This window comes from Schistocerca piceifrons, chromosome 3 (genome assembly GCF_021461385.2).
Source record: "Schistocerca piceifrons isolate TAMUIC-IGC-003096 chromosome 3, iqSchPice1.1, whole genome shotgun sequence".
Taxonomy (NCBI): Eukaryota; Metazoa; Arthropoda; class Insecta; order Orthoptera; family Acrididae; genus Schistocerca; species Schistocerca piceifrons.
The window spans coordinates 480156005-480178468 of NC_060140.1; the positions used below are offsets into that span (position 1 = coordinate 480156005).

General features: G+C 42.9%; 1 protein-coding gene across 7 annotated transcripts in view; it reads left to right on the forward strand.

Annotated features, from left to right (window-relative positions):
* Positions 1–302: 302 nt before the first annotated feature.
* Positions 303–22464, forward strand: part of LOC124788645 (ninjurin-2-like) — a 137084-nt gene continuing 114922 nt past the window's right edge. For all 7 annotated transcript variants that reach the window (XM_047255915.1, XM_047255918.1, XM_047255921.1 and 4 more), the window contains exon 1: positions 303–400. In XM_047255915.1, the coding sequence (XP_047111871.1) occupies positions 359–400 (42 nt within the window). In that variant the 5' untranslated portion in view covers positions 303–358. The remainder of the gene's footprint in view (positions 401–22464) is intronic.

Genomic DNA, 22464 nt, shown 5'->3' on the forward strand with positions numbered 1-22464 from the left:
ATGGGTTCGTTTCCTCGTCAGGCACGACAAATGAGGTTATTTTTAGTGTTCACTACGCTTCTTATCTGGAGACAGTTTTGGTTGAATGTCCAGATTAGTCAAAGGTATCGGCGTGTTTGAATTCAGAATGTGTATTAACTGCCTTCGATCTGGCTGCCAGTCGCCGAGGACAGAGTTGCTATTGTTGCGGAAGGCTCAGAAGCGAACGGTGAAGTGACGCCTGAGGCGCGGTAGTGGGAGGCGTTGGCGGCGAGCCTTCCCCTCCGCTCCCCTCCCAGCCACACACTTCTAGCGAGCCTGGACGCACGCGGCTCGACAGTCAGCGTCGGCGCGGCTCTGCGCAACCACGGCAGCCACCATGTCCTCCACAGCGGCCATCGCCCCGGAACCTGGCACGCCGGTAAGCCAAACACTTTGCTGTTTGGACGTCTGGCGCACTTTCCGCGCAGCAGCGGCTCTGATCGCACGAGCAGGTTTGCACGCCGAGCTTCAGCTGTCGCATGGTCACACGCGCCGGAAAACACGCTGCGTTCAGCAAGACTTGTATTCGACGACGCGATGTGTGTGCATGGCGTTGACGTGCAGCACCTACTTTACTGTACTTAAGAAAACAACAGATGGAGCTATTTGCGAGTCTAAGGCAAATCAAAAATCGAAAGCTCTGTAAGACACTTTACGGTTATTATTATTATTGTCCTCTCTGAAGGAAGAATGCAGAAACGTGCGGAATAAAAACAATCTGACTGTGAGACCACTACGCATCGGGTATCGCCTAAATACGCCTTAGTTCTCCATGAGTACGTTTCGCGGATCGATTTATCATCAGGAATTGTGTCTCATTTGTGAACAAAATAGGATTTTCTTTTTTTTTCGAGAAACTGATGGGTCTTAAAGTACAATAATACTCGTAGACAATGGAGAATTTTAAAATAGACAGGAAGGTGTAGTATTACGTGTTCACAGGATACACGGAGATCAAATTGCACTTTTGATTGTCACTACAAGTCCAAATGTTATTTTGGCTTCAACTGTGGGAGTGAAGTGCGAGTGATTTAAATAGCAAAATTCCCTAGCATCCAATTTTAAAGTCTATTTACAATCTCATTTATGTTACTATGCCCATGATCAAACCAAGAATCTTCTTCACAAGATTCTATCACTATGACGTGGAACAGGTCATGTTAGAGGCTATGTATTAATTACGTGCTCTTGTGTATTGACTACGTGCATACCATATATACAGGGTGTTACAAAAAGGTACGGCCAAACTCTCAGGAAACATTCCTTACACACAAATAAAATATGCTATGTGGACAAGTGTCCGGAAACGCTTAATTTCCATGTTAGAGCTCATTTTAGTTTCGTCCACCTACGCTCAATGAAGCACGTTATCATGATTTCATACGGGATACTCTACCTGTGCTGCTAGAACATGTGCCTTTACAAGTACGACACAACATGTGGTTCATGCGCGATGGAGCTCCTGCACATTTCAGTCGAAGTGTTCGTACGCTTCTCAACAACAGATTCGGTGATCGATGGATTGGTAGAGGCGGACCAATTTCATGGCCTCCACGCTCTCCTGACCTCAACCCTCTTGACTTTCATTTGTGGGGGCATTTGAAAGCTCTTGTCTACGCAACCCCAGTATCAAATGTAGAGACTCTTCGTGCTCGTATTGCGGACAGCTGTGATACAATACGCCATTCTCCAGGGCTGCATCAGCGCATCAGGGATTCCATGCGACGGAGGGTGGATGCATGTATCCTCGCTAACGCAGGTCATTTTGAACATTTCCTATAACAAAGTGTTTGAAGTCACGCTGGTACGTTCTGTTGCTGCGTGTTTCCATTCCATGATTAATGTGATTTGAAGAGAAGTAATAAAATGAGCTCTAACATGGAAAGTATGCGTTTCCGGACAAATGTCCACATAACATATTTTCTTTCTTTGTGTGTGAGGAATGTTTCCTGAAAGTTTGGCCGTACCTTTTTGTAACAGCCTGTAGAATACCAAATGGAAAAAATTAGCTTTAATAGCAAAACTTTCTCCTCGGTTTCGCAGTCTTATTTTACGCTATGGTTAACAAAACACAAAAATTTGAATTTTAAACTTACTCTGAAAAGTTAACTAAGTACCAATTGTACGAGGTTCACTCAGAAAGTAAGGTGCGAAATGGTAACCACTGTGAAAATCCAATGGAACTACGCACAGCCATGTTGGGCAGTGTCTTTAGTGTGTCTGTCGATTGCTTCACGTCGCTCTTTTCAGTTCAGAGCGCAAAGTGATCACGTAGAAATGCCTAAAACAACAGTATCTCCCAAGTATGCGGATCTGGTGAGAGATTTCGCCTGAAGCTATGCATACCATATAACATAAATGTCATGCGTTTATTTCTTCAAGACAATTTTCAGGCGCATTCTGCAAGGGCAATGAAGACGCTCCTGCAGCGTTGTCTATGGGAAGTGTTTGATCACCCACAATACAGCCGTTAATTGACTCCCTCCGTTGTTCATCTCTGCTCACATGAACCGCTGGCTACGAAGACATTTTGACACAACCAACGAAAGGCAGACCAGCTTAGAGAATTGGCAGAATGCACAGGCGGGCCGGCCGGGTTGGCCGAGCGGTTCTAGGCGCTACAGTCTGGAAACGCGCGACCGCTACGGTCGCAGGCTTGAATCCTGCCTCGGGCATGGATGTGTGTGATGTCATAAGGTTAGTTAGGTTTAAGTAGTTCTAAGTTCTAGGGGACTAATGACCTCAGAAGTTAAGTTCCATAGTACTCAGAGCCATTTGAACCATTTTTTTTTTTTTTTTTTTTTGCACAGGCGGCTGTTTTCTGTAACGAGGGTACTGGAAAGTTTGTACAACGCCACAACAAATGTCTTAAGTCGGAGCGGCGACTATTTAGATAGGTAGCTGGAAGGTGTGACTAAGCGTTGAGAATAAAAAATTTTTGATTTTCGCAGTTGTTTTCATTTCGCGACCGATCGGACCTTACTTTCCGAACAGCCCTCATAAATACAGACTAAAAAACATACATCAGAAACCTTGAGGATGTAGTCTTTATATTAAAACACTTTAAAAACTCATATGAGCATGGGTCCGAAGGTTCTTCTTTTGCGAGGATGAAACGATTTATTATTTATGGCACAAAAACTACCTGCTTCCATGCATCCTCTCTGAGTCTGCGTTGTATGTTTTTCTGTACGTTGTGCAACACTCCTGCTGTGTTTCGTATTTGGTCGACTCCAATTTGGATACGCTCCGTCAGAACACCGACGGGAGCTGAGTACACCACGGTTTTTATGTGTCCCTAAAGAAAAAAAAATCACTGGATTGAAATCTGAAGATCCGGAAGGCCATGGATCCCCCTCGACCAATCCCACTGTTAGGAAAAATGTTATCGAGATAACGGCGAACTATCGATGTAAAGTGAGGTGGAGCACCATCGTGTATAAATCACATTCGTTGTATGACGTCTGGAGGTCCATCATCAAGTAAATGAAGGTAGACATCGAATATATCGTTGTGGTGTGATGGGTGTTACTATGAAACAGAACAGACAACACTTAAACGGAACAAAGCAAATGCTGTTACCAACTGCAAACAAGAAATTGAGTAAAAATGCACATTTGAGGTAAATTACACAACCGGGAAACATTACAGCGAATTTCTCTCATATCCCCCTAATGAAGAATTTTCGGACTCATGTTCATATGACCTTTTTGTAATGTTTTGAAATCTAGAATAAATCTCTAAAGTTTCTGAGACATGTTTTTCTATATTCTGTATTATTCATACTCTTCGAATATAAAAAGGCATTTGTACGTGCATTTTCCGACATTGTCACTGGCAAATGGACGAGATAAAAGAATGACATGCCTCGCGAAAGTTATCGTGACAATTTTTTTAGAAGTTTATCTAGGAAAGTGGCTGGTAACTGCAGTTTTAATATGAGAATAGGTGGACGAGTTGGAAAGTAATGGCTCCGAATTTTTATGTGAAAATTCTTAAGGTTTTTTAAATGAAACAAACGTTATTAACACCCTACATCATTATCCTTCAAGTCTACGTATTTGCAGCTCCTGTCCCTAGAGAGCTTCGATTTGTAGCGTGTAACATTGCGGTGTGTAACTACGTCAGTGTGTGTGAGAAAAAGCGTGCTGCAATTGAGTTTCGAATTCAAAGAGTTCGTCCACAAGTGGAGCAGCCTCTTCTTCAGTACGACGATGCCAGGCCACACCGGAGCGCTGTGACATCTGCAGCAATACGACGCCTTGGGTTCACTGCCATCGACATTCTTCCATACAATCCCGACTTGGTCCCACGCGATTTTCATCTGTTTCCAGAACTTAAAGAACATCTTCGAGGATTTCCCTGTAACAGTGATGAAGCGATTTAGATGGGGGGAGGCTGTGGTTCCATCAATAAATCCAAAAATTCAATAGCGACGGCATCAACAAACTGATCTTTCGCTGGGAGAAATGTTTTCGTTCCAGGGTGACTGTTGAGAAATAACTTTGTAGACTATTAATAAAGTTCGTTTTGTTCACAAAGCTTCGAGAGTTTTCACGTGAAAGATTCGGAAGCGGTACTTTTCAGTACAACCTCTTAATTTTCTTTTAGTTATTGTGAAGGAGGGCGATTTTCTTTTTACTGATAGCTTGCGGCGTAGCTATGCTTGCTATGGCACCGGCATTTCTTTTTCGTGCTTATGTCTTCCACGCTTATCATAGTTCCATACGATCATTTCATATCACAGCTACTGCAGCAGCTGATAGGGAAATTGTATTCTTATTCAGCCAAATTACATTCTTGACTAATCCGAACTGTGCACAGTCCACTGCTGTTCCCCCTACTCTTGTGACAGTGAGCCGTTCGGCTTCACAGGCACCCTGAAAAAAAAAGACGTTCATATATCAGTAAACTAAAATTATAAGCCAGTAAATTACCTAGAGACTCGGTCTTCGTTAAAAGAGTTTCTTTGATGTGCTGAATGAAACTGCCCGATGTAGTTCATGTGTACACAAACAGTTTGCAATATGAATTTCTCCCGAGATCCTCCTTTCCTACAACTGAAAAATGGAACATCTAAAGTGCCTTTCGCTATTTTATCTTTTGGAACGCACATAGTGCCGCTTTAGCCTATTCCTGCTGCATATGATGGGAAATGGCAAAAACTTATTCTTTTACAAGATTTACGACGGGAAATTAAAAATAGATAATTGACGCATCTAATACACCTTAGAAACGCCCTTACTGAAGGCTATGATGACATCTGTTGGCGTTCTAATAACAGACATAGAGAAATGACACTTAACTAATGCCTGAAAGGGTTACTTTCGTCCCTAAGGTTGCAAATGATGTGGAACCATATTGCACACTAAATAAAGTTCCTAAATATTCGTGGTAGTACACTAAATCGAGCGTCTTAATAGCTGTGACGGTAAACAATTCATTTAAGTGGTCCCCCTTAACAATGGCGCTTGTATTTTTTGCAGATGACGGATAGCATTAAAATGTAAGTAACTGAATGCATACATTAATACAAGAGGAGACGTGAATGACTCGCAGACAATTCGGGAATGTGCATATTATCCAGCTGTCATTGAGTCAAAGATATCGCTTAATATCAATTCATGGGTCTTAACACTGCGAGAAGATTTTCTTAAAGGCGCATCTAAATCCCCCCTCGCTCCCCCTCTCCCCCCAAAAAATCATGAAGATAATTTCAAACAATTAACTGGTGCTCGTTGAATGATGCTTGTGTTAATCACTGATTGTTACCGCAATTGTCTATCATTTTCAGTTTCAGATGCTTCATATGTCACGGTGTATCTTGAGAGTAAACTTTTCTGTACACTGTTATTTATTTCCGAAGAAGGTATCAACTTAATTCAGATAAGATTGTTAAATGTATCAAAATCCGCTCTCTTTACATAAAACATACCTGCACTATTTTTGTGTCGATGTACTTACTTTATTTCTTTATGTCTGGATAGAAAGACGGGTAAACAGTGGTTGCAACACAGTTCTATTAACGTAATTTGTGCATCTATCTATACTATCTCAGTCCGAAGTTGCGCTCCCCCCTCTGATGCCTTTTCCATAGCTGGTCGTAGTAACCTTGTTAAATCGTCGCGTAAGAAACAGATCAGTTTCGTTTTTAAATCGTAAAAAGCGAAAAAAGGTGGAAAAAGAAACATAAAATCTTGGTGAAAAGGAGCACACAACATGTTTCCTCGTTGGCTAACCGTTTCTCGCATTATATTCGCAAATAAATAATAACCTTACACCACAAAGTTATTGCACTGCGTCTCACACTATGCACAACAACGAACCGATGTTTCTTAACGGTCTGGCACTACGACGAATACTGAACCTTTACTAAGAGATGCAAGTATTAGTTTAATTGAAATAAAGCAATTTTTGGGCAATTTTATGGAAACTTAATGCAGTTCGAGATTACATGCATAGATCAACGACCCCTTTCTGTCACTTTAACATGCAGATATCTGTAGTTCACTTGAAGGATAAAGAGTGAAATACGTGATGTATTCAGCCGGCAATGGGAGTTGCTGGTTCCGCCCGTGTGAATAACCCATACCGTTAATGGTATGCGCGGGAGGCGCCCGACGTAGTCGTGTCGTAATAGCTGTTGTTGAATGGTTGCTATGGTTACAGGTCACCGAAAGTGGGCCGCGAATCGCTTGTGTGTCACGATTCCTTCGCCGACCTTATTTATGGTCCACGCCTGAATCAAAAACAGTACGACGATGAAAATTTCTTGTGTCCTCTACTAGAGAGTTGTGTTTATAAAGTAATCACACTTAAATAGTCGTAGCTTCTTCCATATTGGCAGCTCAGAAACAATTCGATGACCTCCATCTCCTTGTGTGTACCAGTTGCATATGTAACTTCTCACGCGTGTATCTGTCGACGCAAATTATTTTACTGGAAAGTTATAAGCCAGGCAGTGAATATAGTGTCAAGCTATCAAGCTAGGCAATAACTACAATCAAACTCACTTAACTCAGGATACTCTGTCACATGGTACTGAAAAAAAAGACACTGTACAGTGTGCACTGTGGAAGATTTTGCACTCATATTGCTCTGATTGGTTGTAGCAGAGAGTTCATTTGCTTCACAACACAGTTATGTGAGACAATGCTTCATAATAGAACAAATTTAATTATCGCTGGCATCTCACTCACCTGGAGGATGTATCCTTTTTTAATATTCACTTTTTAAGTGACGTGTACCGCTCTTGAAGTCCGAGTTGTCGAACTAGAATCTCCGTGCTCTTAGGAACGTCTAGAGATTATGATTAGAAAACCACTAGAGCTCACCACCCAGCAACATACGAATTCTGGGTTCGCCTGCCCTGTAGCTTGCCAACGGAGGCCGAGTTTTCTGACATAATATGTTAAAAATTTAAGTGGTTCGTAACTAACAGCATACAGATTGAAATTTTGCTCCCGCTTGTAGAAAGCTACGTAAGTTTGCATAGCAGTGCAGTAATTGCAAGTAAAAGCATTTAGCTGCTTTTCGGCGGGTTGGAGGGCATAAAGGGGGTCACGCTGCGACTTTCAAACACGGTGATTCAAGTATTCACGCCGCAGTGAACTCTGATGATCAACGTGGATGCGAGTAATGTAATGTAAGATTACCGAATATCATCGAATAACAGTGTTCCCTTGCTAGTACATTCACAGTTTTATGACTGTAAGATAGCACGATATTGCCACCATGCTTCCAATATTCTGTAAATTCTTTTTGATTTATATTTACATTAGCTCACAATTGGACTATTAATCATTTCATTGGCTGATACTGGCCAGCACCACATAGTAACAATTTCTGAAGTGCTGCATGCCTCGGTGTTGGGGTTGAGCACAGACAGAAAGGGCGAGGCCCGTTACACGTTTCTCAAAAGCCACTATCGACTAGGAAGGGGCGAGGAAGAATGTTGAAGTGTTCAGCAGGGGTGGACAATTACTGTCCTGAGAGAGAGGGCAGAGCGAGGAGGCGGCGGTTTACAGTGGTGGAGACCGCAGAATCCCTGGCAGCGCGGTCGGTGTAGGTGAGAGATTGCACTCCAGTCATACATATATATATGCCACAAGAGCGTCAGGAGGCGGAACAAGAAAAAACACAAAAACACAGTCTTTTAGTGTGTGTGGGTTCACAAAAGATCGACACGAGCTGACGTCCACGAAATCTTTTCATGGGAAGTGCTGAGGCACGCTTCCTACTATAAAACAGAGATGTGTATTTGGTTGGCGGAGTGCTATAAATATGTAGGAGGGGAAATGGAAACTCACAAAAAAGGTTCTGAATGGAGTGTGAGGTTCAAGTGATTGGCTGGCAGATCCATGACCAATGTAGTTGGAGGTCATGTTTTTGTATTGGCTGCTGGGTTTCGTCGCCTGAGCGCAAATGCAGACACTGCGTGTCCTAGAGGGAGCGGGCATTTGGCGCGGAGAGGCACTTCTCTCTGGGGATCGACCTAGTGACTTTACTGGCGACAGACACTGTGGAAAATCCAGCAGTTGGATTTCTAGAAGTGATACTTTCGACGCAAAGAGTGCGGGGTTTCTCCGTGGAGAGAGTTGGGCTTCTGCTTACTCGAGTGACGATTCTTTACCCATCTGTGGAACCTAGTACACATTGAAATCTGTTTTTACGGAAGAATATTTGAGTCGAATCTCTGTTCCTGGCTAGTGAGCAAACAGAAATCTTGACTCGTGTTCTGTCTTGTACTGAGTTCATATCAGCCCTAGGAGTTTTATGATGGCATATTGCCTCCCCTATGTACGTAGAGAATTGCAGGTATGGCACATACATCATCTGCACGGTGGTCAACGCCCCAACGAGCACATCAGCAGTTACAGTACAATTGCTGTTCGTACTTCAGTAGGTGATATGTGTACTCCGGTTCGGTGGTTAGGGCAACGCTTACAGTAAATGTGTTGAGTTCCATTTGCTTGTCCACTGAGCTTTTTTTGAGAGTGCCAGTCAGGGTGTAGGTCTTCTGTTTCTCACCGTCAACATGTATCAGCCAACTTTGTATCCATATAAGGGGGGTGTGGTATAAAGAAAGACAAACATATATTCTGCCAATCTCGAAATTACATTTAAAGTAGAATCCGACATTGTGTACTTCATATTTATTCAATTTTTTTTACTCTACTTTTTTTTAAGAATAAATAATTTACTTTATTCAATTTGTGATCCATTCTGGTAGCACTCTAATAGGAATGCGTGGTTTTAAGTGCTGAACTGAAGTGAAATAAAACCACAATGATACTTCACTTTATGCAAATACGTAGATGTAGGCTGTCAATGACAGGGTCATTTTCGAGCGAGGTGGCGCAGTGATTAGCACACTGGACTCGCATTCTGGAGGACGACTGTTCATATCCGGAAGAGGACCAGTCCGATTACCAGAAAGTCACGTGCAGGTTTTGTTTACTTTCTTGTCCATGAGGTGGCTCCCTTGCATCGTATTTAGATTGTCCCAAGACAGAACGCATTATGAACCAACGACAGACCCTATTACTCAGTGCTGTTCAGAGACGAACAGTAAAACATGATGGAGCAGTACCGGTACTGTATTTCCTGGTCGCTGGATTGGAAGGGGAGGTCCTATTCCATGGCCTGCGAGGTCACCTGACCAGAATCCCAATGATTATTTCCTATTGGGATATCTAAAAAATACTTGCGTATGAGACCCCAGTGGAAACGGAGAAGAAATTAGTTGCCAGAATAGTATCTGCCTGTTGTGTGATTCGAAACACACCAGGGATATTTGTCAGGGTGCATCAGAATCTTGTTCGCCGATGTCATGCTTGCTTTGAGGTTGATGGCCGTCAGTTTCAGCACATTTTGTAAGATACAATACAAATGGTACGTTCACTGGGTCGGTGATGGCATTTGCAGTTAACTAATGTAAATAAACAAGTACACAGTGATATGATTTTATTCCTGTTATCTCCTTAAGCTGGCTTCTCCGACCTCTGTGTGATGTTAAATTTTTGCACGCTCTTACAGAAACACCCTCTATGTTACCAACACCAAGGATGTTTACAGAGACATGTACACAAAACAGATGACAGGATTACTAATGCTAATGCCTAAGCAGAAAGCACAAAAGGGGTTTCAACGAGGTATCTTAGTTCGTCCCATATGCCCGATAAAATCTGTGTTAAGAATTATTCCACAACGAAACATGTAACCATCGACTGCAAGTAACCTAGCTCGTTGAAAACAAAGAAGGTTACAGTAGTTCTGTGTGTGGAGAAAATTATTGTAATTTCAATCTTCAACCAGAGCGGAATAGTTTATGAACAAGAGGTCTCCACACATCACTCTTACTGGAAACTATCCTCTATTAAGTTTGAAGATATTGTCAAAACGGATTTAAAACATCGTGTACTGAGGCCATCTGGCTACACGACTATACTACATACCTCCCTTTTCTGCCAATGTACAGCAGTAAATAAACAAATGATGTTTGAATTGTGTGCCCAATGAGTTCTTAATGTCTTACGATGGAAGTGTAGGTGTATCAAATGCATTGTGTGACCTTTCACAGCTATTTTATGCATCTATTCTCTTCCCAGACAAAGACGATCCGATGGATTCATTCTGAGCCTTTAAAGTTCATGGCTATCTTTCATGCCTTGTTTCAAAAGAACAATCTCCTACGGAAGTTATCACTCGCGATGGCTTCACTTTACTTTTTTTGTCGACACAAAAGATTACAGATCTTTTCACACAGTCGATAGCAACTATCATGTGGACAAAGCACCTGTCAAAATCCGTGACCCTGAACCGTATCTCACGATAACCCATGAGAATCGAGATAGGGTGCATAAAGCTACTTACAGATTGTAAATCTGTTAAGTGCGTCACATCTTCTGATTACGCCTTTTCAGCGAATTCTATGGGTTAGAGAGACTGTTTGGCCGATAGCCTACTGTTATTAATACCCGCGCTTATCTTCGTCAGTAAGAATGACAATGAGTTATTAATCCGATGTACGACAGTTCAGACACAGTGAAATGGAATTATACGCTGCACTGCTAAGCACAAAATATTGTGAGAATGGTTCTGTGCAGTTCGTGAGATATCTGTGACACCTTGACAACCGGCACTTCTCTCGAGATTCTAATAGATCTGATGCGTTATGTAGAAACCAACGCGTTTGAAGATGAACCTGCAAGGTGCTGCAGGTCACGAAAGGGTTATTTGTGGTGGAAAGCGAAATATGTACCGCACTGGCCCGAAGAGAGAAGAGGGAAGGAGAGAAACTCAGTGTAGTTTTATATTTTTATTCGAGGAAAAGCTCACAAACAGTCAAATCAGTTGCTATAGTAAAAAGGTTTATTAAAATCCTTTGACCTAGGTTTCAAGTCTTTGAAAACGTCTTCTTCGAATCAGTGACTGACGTTGGTTATATGGGCAACATTATGTAACCACTGTCAATCATTGATCCTTCCGAAGAAGACGTTTTCAAAGGCGTTGAAGCCTAGGTCAAGGGGTTCTAATAAACATTTTTACTAGATAGGTTCCTGAATGGTGCGAAAATTGGCAATTGATCGTAAGTAACGAAAAGTCTGAGGTCATCCACATGAATGCTAAAAGCAATCTAGTAAACTTCGGTTACACGATAAATCCATCAAATCTAAAGGTCGTAAATTCAACTAAATACCTAGGTATTACAATTACGAATGATTTAAATTTGGAAAGAACACGTAGAAAATACTGTGGGGAAGGAGAAGGAAAGGCTGATTTACTGTCAGAACACTTAGAAGATGTGAAGGTATACTAAAGAAATTGCCTACACTACGATTACCTGTCCTCTTTTGGAGTACTGTTGCACGGTGTGGTTCCTTACCAGATATGATTAACGGAGTACATCGAGAAAGTTCAAAGAAGAGCAGCACGTTTTGTATTATCGGAAAATAGGGGAGAGAGTGTCACGGACATGATATAGGATTTGTGGTAGTCATCATTTCAAAACAAAGGCGTTTCTCATTGCGGCGGGATCTTCTCGTGAAATTTAAATCACCAATATTTCAATCACCAACTTTCTCCTCTGAATGCGAAAATATTTTTTTGAAGCCGACCTACATAGGGAGAAACGATCATCGTAATAAAATAAGAGAAGTCAGAGCTCGCACGGAAAGATACAAGTTTAGATTTTTCCTGGCTCTGTTCGAGAGTGGAATAATAGAGAATTAGTGTGAAGGTGGTTCGATGAACCCTGTTCCAGGCACTTAAGTGTGATTTGCAGAGTATCCATGAAGATGTACATGTAGATTCACTATCAAACCCTCTCACAAATCATAAAAAAATCCGTCATACGAGTATATCGTACTTAAAACTACATGGAAGAGGACAGTAAATGCAGTGACAATTAATACAGTGACAATGGAGGCCAGATTACCAATCCTACTTTGATTCAGAAACAGGTAGTTCTCACAATTTTCTGTTATCCTCTTTTCTGAACCACATTCGTTCTGTTATTTCCTAGTTACAGTCAGTCGTCTTAACAAAGTCGTGCATGCTAGTGCTGCTAACTAGACAAGTTATATTGCTCAGTGAATGGCTACGGCCAGTGATCTTTAATGGAAGATTTTCGTCTCTTGGAATGCACTCCCATTGAGCCAGAGCGCTGCCTTGACACCGCGGCAGCTGTTTGTTCAATAACTGTATTCGACACGCAACGCCTTCCCAGAACGGGTCGATGGGAGATCCGCCCAGACACTGCTGTAATGGACACCTCTGCGCGACGTGGTCAGCTCAGGTCACGATCACGCTACGAAAGAATAGTGCTGTCCCACTATATGTGGAGACGCAGATAAGAGGCCACATAAAATACACTGCCCAACAAAAAATGTGAAACACTCAGAAGGGGAGGAGGAACGAAAATGAAACTTCTTGGTTTGAGAGGGTATGTATGTTATATATGTGATCACGGAATCGACTTGCCAGAATGAGCCCTCCTATATGACGCTGCATGCCTTCTGGCTTGGATGTATGGACTGATATTGTTCCACGTCCAGCCATCCTGATTTAGGTTTTCCGTGATTTCCCTAAATCGCTCCAAGCAAATGGCAGTATGGTTCTTTTGAAAGGGCACGACCGACTTCCTTCCCCGTCCTTTCATAATCCGATGAGACCGATGACCTCGTAGTTTGGTCTCTTCCTCCAAAACAACCCAACCCAACCCAACTGATACTGTTGGGAAGGGAGTCATAAAGCCCTTGTATCCTTTCCTGAGGCAAGCTTCCCCATAACAGTTGTAACTGGTCCTAGAAATCCTGGATACTGACGCTGGGACATGTTCTATCGATGACAGATCTGAACACGGGAGTACCTCATCACCAAGTAGACAGTTCATAGAGGCATATGTCATGTGTGGACGAGCACTGTCCAGTTTAAAAATTGCATTACGATACTGTCACATGAGGGGTAACATATAGGAAGCAGGGTCTTCATGCTGTCAGATTTCCCTCAGTCACTGCCAACAATAACTTGAATTCATATCCAGTGGGTTTTCACACCATGGCGCAGGGAATAACACCGCTGTACCTCTCTAAAACATTGGAAGAATGTAAACCTCTGCTCAGAACGCCGCCGTACATGCCATCGATGGTCATGCTGGGTAGTGTGCAACCACGATCATCTATCATCAATAGTCCATAGACCCCACCATGGCACCACTCCAAACGAAGCTGTTTGTGTTCTGATGCTGACGGCAGCCTAAGTGTGGGACCTTAACTCCCTAGCCAGTTGTTGGTAGCCTGGACCAATGGTGCTGAATGACAGAGTATGTTGCGCGGAGTCCATTACTTGTTCTCGGATGGCAGGCGCGGATGTGAAAGAGTTACGATGTACTTCGCGTTCATTACGGTGATCCCGCCTTGTGGTTGTCAGATGTACTCGGCCGGAACACGACTACGATTATACCTACCCTCACATTCTTATGCAGTCCAACATCGGGCCATTGTTACATCCCAATGACCCTCATTTCTGGATATTGCACGACTCGGCCAGCAGACCAAATGGAGACCCACGACGAGCTATTTTCCGTCAGGTGCTGATAATACTATCTGATTCAAGTACACATCTCTTCGTACTGACCGCTCAAAAGCTGACGCTGTTCACGTCCCTTATATGTCACACCAGGCCTGATAACAATACTAAACTTAAACAACTCCAGTGCAGTCTGGTGGCCATGCTGCCTGTCACAGAGCATTTCAAGTCTAATTGTTTACATGCCAGCCGACTGTGTGCTTGTACGAAGTCCATTAACATCCTACCACGCCTTGTGGGCGTTTCACCTCGTATTGTTAGGCAGAGTATATGCAGAACAAGTAAGTATGTCGAGGTGCGGTTTTCTCTACGTTACAGCGGAAAAGTGGCAAGTTTTCTGGCCGTACACAAGTATTTTTAACATTTTTTATGTCGCTTTCTTATCTGTTTGTTCGGAACAAATTCTGCAGTTGATGTTAAACTAATTTCCGATAAGCTACGGACAGGAAGCTTTCAACATAGTGCTCTACTGTATGAAAACGAAATTTTAACTAGCCTTTTGTGTCTGGTGTGTGGCGGAGGGTACTATATAATTCTGTTCGGCACAGATTTTGCAGTTGATTTCAGACTATGTTCCCGATGAGCTAGAGCCTTGAATCTTTCAACATACCTCATGAAAATGCAATATTAAATCGCTTTCTTGTCTGGAGTGTGACGGAGAGTAGTTTGTGCAGTCCTACTATATATCCCTTTTCCTGTTTCAGTTGTGAATGTTTCACATTAGGAACGATTGCTAGTAAGCCTCTGTGTGAGCTCGTTTCTCTCTAATTTTTACGTTCACGGTGTTTTCGCGGGATACACGTAGGAGGAGGCGATATCCTCGTCGAGTCAAGTAAATAGAAACTAGAAGTGAGGTTTACCACATGTCTATTGCAATCTCTTCATAATATTTCAAACCGACCGAAAAATTTCAGGCTTGCAAGACTAAAAAACAGAAATAATACTTTAAAGAAAAAACTTGTTAACATAACACGTTTTTAAAACTGACTAAAACGTGTGAAATAACTTCTCCTTGCTCCATAGAGGTTCCTAATCCCATACAGACTGTCCTGAAAAATTTGTGCTTGTGAATTTTTTATAGATACGACGAGACTTGTAAAATCTAAAACGTAAAACGTGGGGTACATGCAGCGGTAATAGTAAGCAGTGTAGAGAGTAGTTGTCGTTGATAAAAATCACACAACATTTCTTAACACTTCCAGTGCCACAAAATCGTTAGTAACTTAGGTAAAATAATCGCGCATCAGTTATCTATTGCATGTGCTCCACGTTTTTCGTTTTAAATTTTACAGGTCTTGTCATAGCTGTTCACAAGCACAGATTTTCATGACTATCAGTGTGGGTTTAGGAATATCTATGGGGCTAGGAAAAATTATTTTATACTTTTTAGTCCGATTTAAAAATGTGTCATATTAAAAAGTTTATTTAAATTATTGTTAACGTTACAGCTGCCGAATGATGACATCAACTATATGCTTGTTTCTAACACATTAAAATGAGACTTCAAAGAGGATTTCAGTGACATTACACGCTTAGTACTTGATCAAATGCTAACGTGACAACGGCGCCACGAACCACTGTACCACCGTCAGGAGAAGAGGTTGTAACGGGACATCCTCCTCTAGCATTACTTTTCCTCAACAGTAGTTGTCGATACCATTATTATTTTTCGAGTTTTGGACAGGTCAATATTATCTCAGTTGCTTTTCTGAAAACTTTCATATAATTTTATACACAGTACGTTATATTGCAAGTTAAAAGTTATGAAAATGAATTACCTTACAAAATGTCTTAGTCTCGATGTTATAATCGATAAGTACTAGTTCTGAATATACAGTTAAAATTTTTTTTTTTTTTAGAAACGTTTGAAATTACGAACTATTGACACACTTAAAATTTCTGTTATTAATTACGCAATACTGTGCTAGTTACTATGTTTATTTCTGGATTCATTTATGAAATAATAATCGAAAGTAATGCTGTAACAGAACCAAGTAGAAATTCATTTGTTAAGAAAAACTGTACACCCTTTGAAATATGGTTATTTCCGCAGAGTGTGAGAGTCGTAAGCATGCCTCTGATGTGATCTGACGTAGTTTTGTATTTTGTGCGAACAATGTGATTTCGGCTTTGTTTATGTGAAAAATCAAAAGATTATATGGTATAATAAATGTGAAATAATATATTTACTTAAAAACAAAAAATCTGCAATAACAATATTCAAATTTACTTAGATCAATTCAACCCTGAGGACCTAAAATGTGTCATTTTCAGCTTCAAAAATCAGACCCCAAGACAAGAAAAACTGGGGCCAACTCTACATGACCAGCTAAGTAAACTAGAAAGTTTATTGTAGTCTTCGCTCCTCTCAAATCTTCATAAAAGACTAATGTGGACAACAGATGGAATTAGGAAGGAGGAGGGAGATTACAAGGTCCCATAATGGTATGCCTTAGTGTGCAAAATGAGAGCAAACACGTAACTCAGGAACCGTTCTTGAGTTTACCTGTGCGCGTCATGCCCACCAGTCTGCACTGCTGTTGCAGCGATCAGGGAACTCAGTCGTGCAACTACTCAAACTTCCACAGTGTCTACGACAGTCGTTAACGTGGATATGATTTTCGCATATGGCGAGCGAACATGGCCAAACTTTTAGAGCAGCGGTTCAGTTGTATACTGAAAGGTATCCTCATTGTACCAAGCCCTCAGGCTCTATTTTTCATATGATATAAAGATATTCAAGAGTGGCGGCCAGCCCCGGCTACGCATGTGTAGCACGAACTCTTTTCTACGTCCGGACGACTTGTCTGGCGCAGCGGTAATAAATTATACACACAAACCTTCCTTGTGAACCAACCTGTATTTTAGTGTAAACCATATTAGAATCGATAGGGTAGTTCCTGAGATTACCCCTAACGTACAGGCAGAAAAATGGATCAGTTGTTTGAATTTGTTATACGTATAGATATTGGAAGTGTGGAGACAGAATACATCAGCGAAAAAGTACAGTAACTGATGACAGAAATCCAGCTAACCTTCAAGCAGCGGTACATACATGTCACTAACAGACAGCCTGAATGTGCGAGCGGGATTGTTCAAAGAAATGTTCTGAGAAATCTACACGGTCCAGTCACATTAATGTGAACACGGCCTATGTTCGACTTCAACGTGCAATAACCACTCATAGACGGTAAGTGGCAGCTCTAACAGTTGGAGGGTATATAAAGCATATCCGAGAGCCGGGAAAAACAGTGCAGTCGTCGTCGTATCGCCGTTGTCCTATTGCGGAAACGAAACGTCTATATTTGTAAACTGTACATGTGCTGCCGTGTTAAAGTATACCGTGCATGACGAAACAGCGCTATCCTAAACAGACGCCGAGGCAGCTGTAGTCCACCACGGGTAATACACAACTGGCCATTAAAATTGCTACATCAAGAAGAAATGCAGGTATTCATTGGACAAATATATTATATTAGAACTGACATGTGATTACATTTTCACGCAATTTGGGTGCATAGATCCTGGGAAATCAGTACCCAGAACAACCACCTCTGACCATAATTACGGCATTGATACGCCTGGGCATTGAGTGAAACAGAGCTTGGATGGCGTGTACAGGTACAGCTGCTCATGCAGCTTCAACACGATACCATAGTTCTTCAAGAGTAGTGGCTGGCATATTGTGACGTGCCAGTTGCTCGTCCACCATTGACCAAACGTTTTCAATTGGTGAGAGATCTGGAGAATGTGCTGACCAGGGCAGCAGTCGAACATTTTCTGTATCCAGAAAGGCCCGTACAGGACCTGCAACATGCGGTCGTGCATTATCTTCCTGAAATGTAGGGTTTCGCAGGAATCGAATGAAGGGTAGAGCCACGGGTCGCAACACATCTGAAATGTAACGTCCACTGTTCAAAGTGCCGTCAATGTGAACAAGAGGTGACCGAGACGTGTAACCAAAGGCAACCCATACCATCACGCCGGGTGATACGCCAGTATGGCGATGACGAATACACGCTTCCAATTTGCGTTCACCGCGATGTCGCCAAACACGGATGCGACCATCATGATGCTGTAAACAGAACCTGGATTCATCCGAAAAAATGACGTTTTGCCATTCGTGCACCCAGGTTCGTTGTTGAGTACACCATCGCAGGCGCTCTTGTCTGTGATGCAGCGTCAAGGGTAATCGCAGCCATAGTCACCGAGCTGATAGTCCGTGCTACTGCAAACGTCGTCGAACTGTTCGTGCAGATGGTTGTTGTCTTGCAAACGTCCCCATCTGTTGACTCAGGGATCGAGACGTGGCTGCACGATCCGTTACAGCCATGCGGATAAGATGCCTGTCATCTCAACTGCTAGTGATACGAGGCCGTTGGGATCCAGCACGGCGTTCCGTATTACCCTCCTGAACCCATCGATTCCATATTCTGCTAACAGCCATTGGGTCTCGACCAACGCGAGCAGCAATTTCGCGATACGATAAACCGCAATCGCGATAGGCTACAATCCGACATTTATCAAACTCGGAAAAGTGATGGTACGCATTTCTCCTCCTTACACGAGGCATCAAACAACGTTTCACCAGGCAACGCCGGTCAACTGCTGTCTGTGTATGAGAAATCGTTTGGAACCTTTCCTCGTGTCAGCACGTTGTACGTGTCGCGACCGGCGCCAACCTTGTGTGAATGATCTGAAAAGCTAATCATTTGCATATCACAGCATCTTCTTGCTGTCGGTTAAATTTCGCGTCTGTAGCACGTCATCTTCGTGGTGTAGCAATTTTAATGGCCAGTAGAGTAGATGACGAGGACAAACGACGGCTGCGGAGAAGTGTACGGGCGAATAGACGTGCAACTGTTGGACAGCTGACCGCCGAGACGAACGAAGGGACTACCACCGTTCTCTCTCCAATGATCGCTCAACGAATATTGTGGTTTATGGGCCTCTGTAGGAGGAACCTGGCTCAGGCAGCCATGCTCTCTGCTGTTCATCGGCGACGAAGCGTGGAATTTGCACGCCGATATCCCAGCTGGACGTCAGCCGAGTAGCGACACGTGGCCTTTTCAGATGAATCACTTTTTATGCTCTATTGGACTAAAAGAAAACATCCTGCGACAATCGTCGTAATGGTCCAGGCCGGAAGAGTAATCGTTATGATCTGGAGAATGTTCTTGTGGTATTGCCTGGGTCACCTGGTCATTCTGGAAGACAAAATGGATCAACATAAATATATATTTATCCTTGGGGACTATATCCACCTCTACATTCAGTTCGTTTTTTCCTCTGGACGATAGCATCCACCAGCAGGACAACGTAACGTGTCACACAGCTCGCAGTGTATAAATGGCTCTGAGCACTATGGGACTCAACTGCTGTGGTCATTAGTCCCCTAGAACTTAGAACTACTGAAACCTAACTAACCTAAAGACATCACACACATCCATGCCCGAGGCAGGATTCGAACCTGCGACCGTAGCAGTCCCACGGTTCCGGACTGTGCGCCTAGAACCGCGAGACCACCGCGGCCGGCCCTCGCAGTGTACAGTATACAGGGTGATTCACAAAGATATGTAAAGGTCTTAATATGTTATTCTAAAAGTAATACTAAAGAAAAAAGTTCGTATAAACATAGGTCGGCAAAAGTTTAATTACGGAGTTACGGCTAATAAAAGATTTTCCCTGAAATTTAGCAACTTTGCTAATATGAGGCCATCGCAGAATTGTACGAAGTTAAAGTAAAGCGCGATTTCCATTTATTTTGTTGTTATTGGTCTGGTGAATCTAATAAAACATGTCCCACATGTGTATCTGCAGTAGTGTTCCAGATCATCCAGAGAAGTAAAGGCGAAATTAAGAACAATCCTTTGAAACTGAAACGAACAACAAAATCTGTCCACACACGTGCTTCTAAATGCACTGAATTCGGTGGTGACATTTCTGAACATTTATTATGAATGTATTGTGGAATTGTATGTACATTGTGCAACTTCCTTAACACTGAGCTTTTTTTCCGGTTTAACATAAATTCCGTGTGGTATAATATTAATAAAAGCAGATTACCTGACATATTTATACAGTTTCAGTTAACGTTATTACCATCATTTTTCCAAAATTAAATTCTCTACAACTTCTGTTGAAAACTTTGTGCAATTGTCTGGAATTTAAAAAACAAATTGGGCCAAGCAGTTCATAAATTGAAAATTTTAGGAAATTTCACCTTTGCTTCTGTAGATGTTCAGAAAACCTTTGCAGATACGCATCTGGGACATGTTTTATTAGTTACCCCAGACCAATAACAACAAAATAAATGGAAATCGTGCTTTAATTTAACCTCGTACGGTTTTGCGATGGCTTCATATTAGCGAAGTTGCTAAATTTCAGTAAAATCTTTTATTAGCCGTAACTAAACGTTTGCGGGCCAATGTTTATATGAACTTTTCCCTTTACTTTTGCTTGTAGAATAACATATTAAAATATTTGCATATCTTCGTAAATCACCCCGTATACGTGGTGCGAAGAGCACCAGGATGAATTTACCTCACTCCCCTGATCAAAAACTCCCCAGATTTAAACCCAGTCGAGAATCTGTGGGACTACTTGATCCGACTGTTCACGCCATGGCTCCTCAATCTACACTCATGCTCATAAATTAAGGATAATTGCAGAATGTGGTGCCACACAACTGGCACTACACAAAACTGGCGCTAATAGCATAGGAACACAGGGAACACACACAACACAGATCTGTAAGTCCACGGTATTGGTGATAAGTTGAGAAAACCGTAGAGAAACACACGTGCTACCAAACGCGACTGTTTCCTGCACATGTACCCCGACATGAATATGGGATATGATCACCATGCACACGTACACAGGGCGCGTAACGGGTTGGCATACTCTGGATTAGTTGGTCGAGCAGCTGCTGGGGTATAGCGTCCCATTCTTGCACGAGTGCCTGTCGGAACTCCTGAAGAGTCCTAGGGGTGTGAAGACGTGCAGCGATACATCGACCGAGAGCATCCCAAACGTGCTCGATGGGATTTAGGTCTGGAGAACAGGCAGGCCACTCCATTCTCCTTATATCTTCGGTTTCAAAGTACTCCTCCATGATGGCAGTTCGGTGGGGCCGTGCATTATCATCCATCAGAAGGAAGTGAGACCCACTGCACCCCTGAAAAGACGGACATACTTATGCAAAATGACGTTCCGATACACCTGACCTGTTACAGTTCGTCTGTCAAAGACATGTAGGGGTGTACGTGCACCAACCATAATCCCACCCCACACCACCAAACCACGACCTCCATACAGATCCCTTTCGAGGACATTAAGGAGTTGGTATCTGGTTCCTGGTTCACGCCAGATGAAAACTCGGCAAGAATCACTGTTCAGACTGTACCTGGACTCGTCTGTGAACATAACCTGGCACCACTGTTCCAATGACCATGTACTGTGTTCTTGACACCGGGCTTTACGGGCTTTCCTGTGACCAAGGGTCAGTAGAATGCACTTTGCAGGTCTCTGGGCGAATAAACCATGTCTGTTTAGTCGTCTGTAGACTGTGTGTCTGGAGACAACCGTTCCAGTGGCTGCGGTAAGGTACCGAGCAAGGCTACCTGCAGTAATCCGTGGCCGTCTGAGGACACTGATGGTGATACATCGGTCTTGTTGTGGTGTTATACTCTGTGGACGTCCCGTACTGTAGCGCCTGGACACGTTTCCTGTCTGCTGGAATCGTTGCCATAATCCTGAGATCACACTTTGTGGCACACGGAGGGCCCGTGCTGTGTTTGACCAGCCTCCAATCGCCCTGGTATTCTACCCCTCATAGCGTCATCAATATTTCTTTGAGCCATTTTCAACACACAGTCACCATTAGCACGTCTGAAAACGTCTACGCACTTACTCGCTGCACCGTATTCTGACATGCACCAACACACCTCTGCGTATGTGGGCTGCTGCCAGCGCCACCGTGCGACGACCGCAGATCAAATGCACCGCACGGTCATACCCCGAGGTGATTTAACCCCGCCCAACAGAGCGTTGTTTCGCCATGTATCAGCATTATCCTTAATTTATGAGCATGCGTGTATATATCTAGCGCAGGTGGCCCCGGCACTGGAGTCACCGTGGCTCCACACCCCTGCCGGTACCTTCCAGAACCTCTCAGACTCTCTTCCTGCACGTCTCGCAGGGGTCCGCCCTGCAGAAGCTGGTTATTCAGGTTCCTCATCGTTGTTGACATTAATATGACTGGACACTGTATATTACCAGAGAGTTGAGGGTCTGCTGGAAGAAAGTGCTGAACCTAAATTTAGAAAGGATTAGTCTAACCACGTCACCTGT